Source organism: Carlito syrichta, unplaced genomic scaffold, assembly GCF_000164805.1.
Source record: "Carlito syrichta isolate Samal-C Ts95f unplaced genomic scaffold, Tarsius_syrichta-2.0.1 Scaffold302582, whole genome shotgun sequence".
Taxonomy (NCBI): domain Eukaryota; kingdom Metazoa; phylum Chordata; class Mammalia; order Primates; family Tarsiidae; genus Carlito; species Carlito syrichta.
In genome coordinates this window covers 870,293-872,924 of record NW_007246678.1, presented here as the reverse complement: position 1 = coordinate 872,924, position 2,632 = coordinate 870,293, and the positions used below count along the sequence as shown (strand labels likewise).

The 2,632-nt window shown below is 41.7% G+C and overlaps 1 protein-coding gene across 1 annotated transcript in view; it reads left to right on the top strand.

Annotated features, from left to right (window-relative positions):
* Positions 1–1,658, top strand: part of NUDT15 (nudix hydrolase 15) — a 12,821-nt gene extending 11,163 nt beyond the window's left edge. Inside the window, exon 3 of the mRNA XM_021711783.1 lies at positions 1,448–1,658. Within this exon, the coding sequence (XP_021567458.1) occupies positions 1,448–1,608 (161 nt within the window). The 3' untranslated portion in view covers positions 1,609–1,658. The remainder of the gene's footprint in view (positions 1–1,447) is intronic.
* The last annotated feature ends 974 nt before the right edge of the window (positions 1,659–2,632 follow it).

Genomic DNA, 2,632 nt, shown 5'->3' with positions numbered 1-2,632 from the left:
GCCCAGCTAATTTTTTGATTTATTGTAGAGATGAGGTCTCGCCTGCCCAGGCGGGTCTCGAACCCGCGGGCTCAGGCAATCCACTCACCTCAGCCTCCCAAAGGCGCGGGATTACAGGCTGAGCCACCGAGCCTGGCTGAAACTGGTTTATTTTAATGTCATATAGTCTATCGTATTTAAAGCTTTTTGACCAGGCATGGTGGCTCACTCTTGTAATCTCAGCACGTAGGGAGGCAGGGGCAAGAGGATTGCCTGAACCCAGGAGTTCAAGACCAGCCTGGACAATTTGGTGACACCTTGTCTCTACAATAAATTAAAAAATTAGCCAGGCATGGTGGTGCGTGCCTGTGGTTCCAGCTACTTGGAAGGCTGAGGTGGAAAGATCCTCTGACCCCAGCAGGTCGAGATTGTGGTAGCGCCTTTTTTTTTTAGTTGGAGTCTCACTCTGTCACCCAGACTGGAGTGCAGTGGCCGCTCCTGGCCACCGCAGCCTCGACCTGTTGGGCTCCGGTGATCCTTCCGCCTCAGCCTTCCAAGTAGCTGGAACTACAGGCGCGCACTGCCACGCCCGCCTAATTTTTTGATTTATTGTAGAGATAAGGTCTCGCCTGCCCAGGCGGGTCTCGAACCTGCGGGCTCAGGCAGTCCACTCACCTCAGCCTCCCAAAGGCGCAGGATTACAGGCTGAGCCACCGAGCCTGGCTTGGTTGTGGTAGCTTTGAGCGTGCCACTGCACCTCAGCCTGGAAGACAGAGTGAGACTCTGACTCAAAAAATAAAGCTTTTTTACTTTTTAGACAAATATTTATATAAACTCTGGCTAATACTAAATCTGAGTTTTACCACAGTGTGGACTTTGTAAACTTGACTTCATATTCAAATAACATAATGTTTTAAATGATTACCATTTTCTTCTTAAGATCTTCATTCTGGCCGGGCTCGGTGGCTCAGCCTGTAATCCCGCGCCTTTGGGAGGCTGAGGTGAGTGGATTGCCTGAGACCGCGGGTTCGAGACCCGCCTGGGCAGCGAGACCTCATCTCTACAATAAATCAAAAAATCAGCTGGGCATGGTAGCGCATGCCTATAATTCCGGCTACTTGGAAGGCTGAGGCGGAAGGATCGCTGGAGCCCAGCAGATCGAGGCTGCGGTGGCCGGAAGCGGCCACTGCACTCCAGTCTGGGCGACTGAGTGAGACTCCAACTCAAAAAAAAAAAAAAAAGAAAAAAAAAAAGATCTTCATTCTGAATGCAAATTATGTTTGTATAGTCAAGCTAATGCAATATGTTTGTGTAGTCAAGTTAATGCAAAGCATCACTATTGGAGTTTATTAGTAGCAAATCATTTTTAAATTCAGTTAATTTTTTCAGAATACAGATTAGCTGATCAAAATAAATATCCTTTGTTTTTTGTCAGTTAAACAGATTGATTTGGTGTCTTTCCTTTCAGGTTGGGAGTGGGTTCCTTGGGATGAATTTCCTCCATTAGACCAGCTTTTCTGGGCACTACGTTGTTTAAAGGAACAAGGCTATGATCCATTTAAAGAAGATTTGAACCATCTGGTAGGATACAAAGGAAATCATCTCCAGGTGATTAAGAAGATTCTTTGATTTTTTTTAAGACAAGACAAAAATAAAGTCTGGTTAGAAAATGAAAAATATCTACATTTCAGAGCAACTCCATTTTATCTAAAAAGTTCCCTATGGATGCCAGTTCATTTGCAGTCTACAAATATACCCACCACTCTTTCAGCCAGTACTTGAGAACATTTTTCTGAAACGTCATTGAATTGGTTTTCAGACACCGATTGTGTGGTAAATAGTAATATTATGGTTAATCTGCTTTCAGTATTTTTCTGCGATATTTACTGTGTTGTTTGTCTTCACCAGCTTATGTGGAGTAGGATGCAATGGAACTTGTCTTAGTGTTCAGTTTGAGTAGAGATCCTAATTCAGATTCTGTAATGCAGATCAAACTCAGTATGTCTGTTAAAAAATTATCATGTTTATTAAAAAAAAAGTAGTAATATATTGTGACAGTCTTTGCAACTAGAGAGAACCGGACAGGCCTTTAGGATGTATTTCCCAGGTGTCTGATTGAGAATCTAAACCTAGTAAAGTGAGGCAGCCCATCTTAGGACCAGTGTCCGTGTGATTTACCATTTATAATTACTCACTGTCTCAGAGCCAGTGTCCTGATAGGTCAAATGGGGAGATTAGACTAGAGCAGTGGTTTTAAGTATGGTCGCAGTGGGGGACGAGGTCCTTGAGACCTTTCAAGTGTATTCAAGATCAAAGCTAATTTTATAATACTAAGATGTCATCTATCTTTTTCAAGCTCATTCTTTCATGAGGGCACAGAGGAGTTTTCCAGAGATTAGCTCATGTGTGATATTGTAGCAAATCAAATGCAAAAGCAGATATGAGAATCTAGCTTTCTTCTATTGTCCCACGTTAAAGATATTTGCAAAAATGTAAAGCAATAATACTCTCACTAATGAGGTTTTGGTTTTTTCTTTTTTTTCAGAAACAAGTTATTTTTGAAAAAATCATGTTAACTTGTTGAGGTTTGGTTATTTATAAATCATTAATTTGTTGTAATTTCTCAGTTTTAATTTTTTTTTTTTTTTTTTTT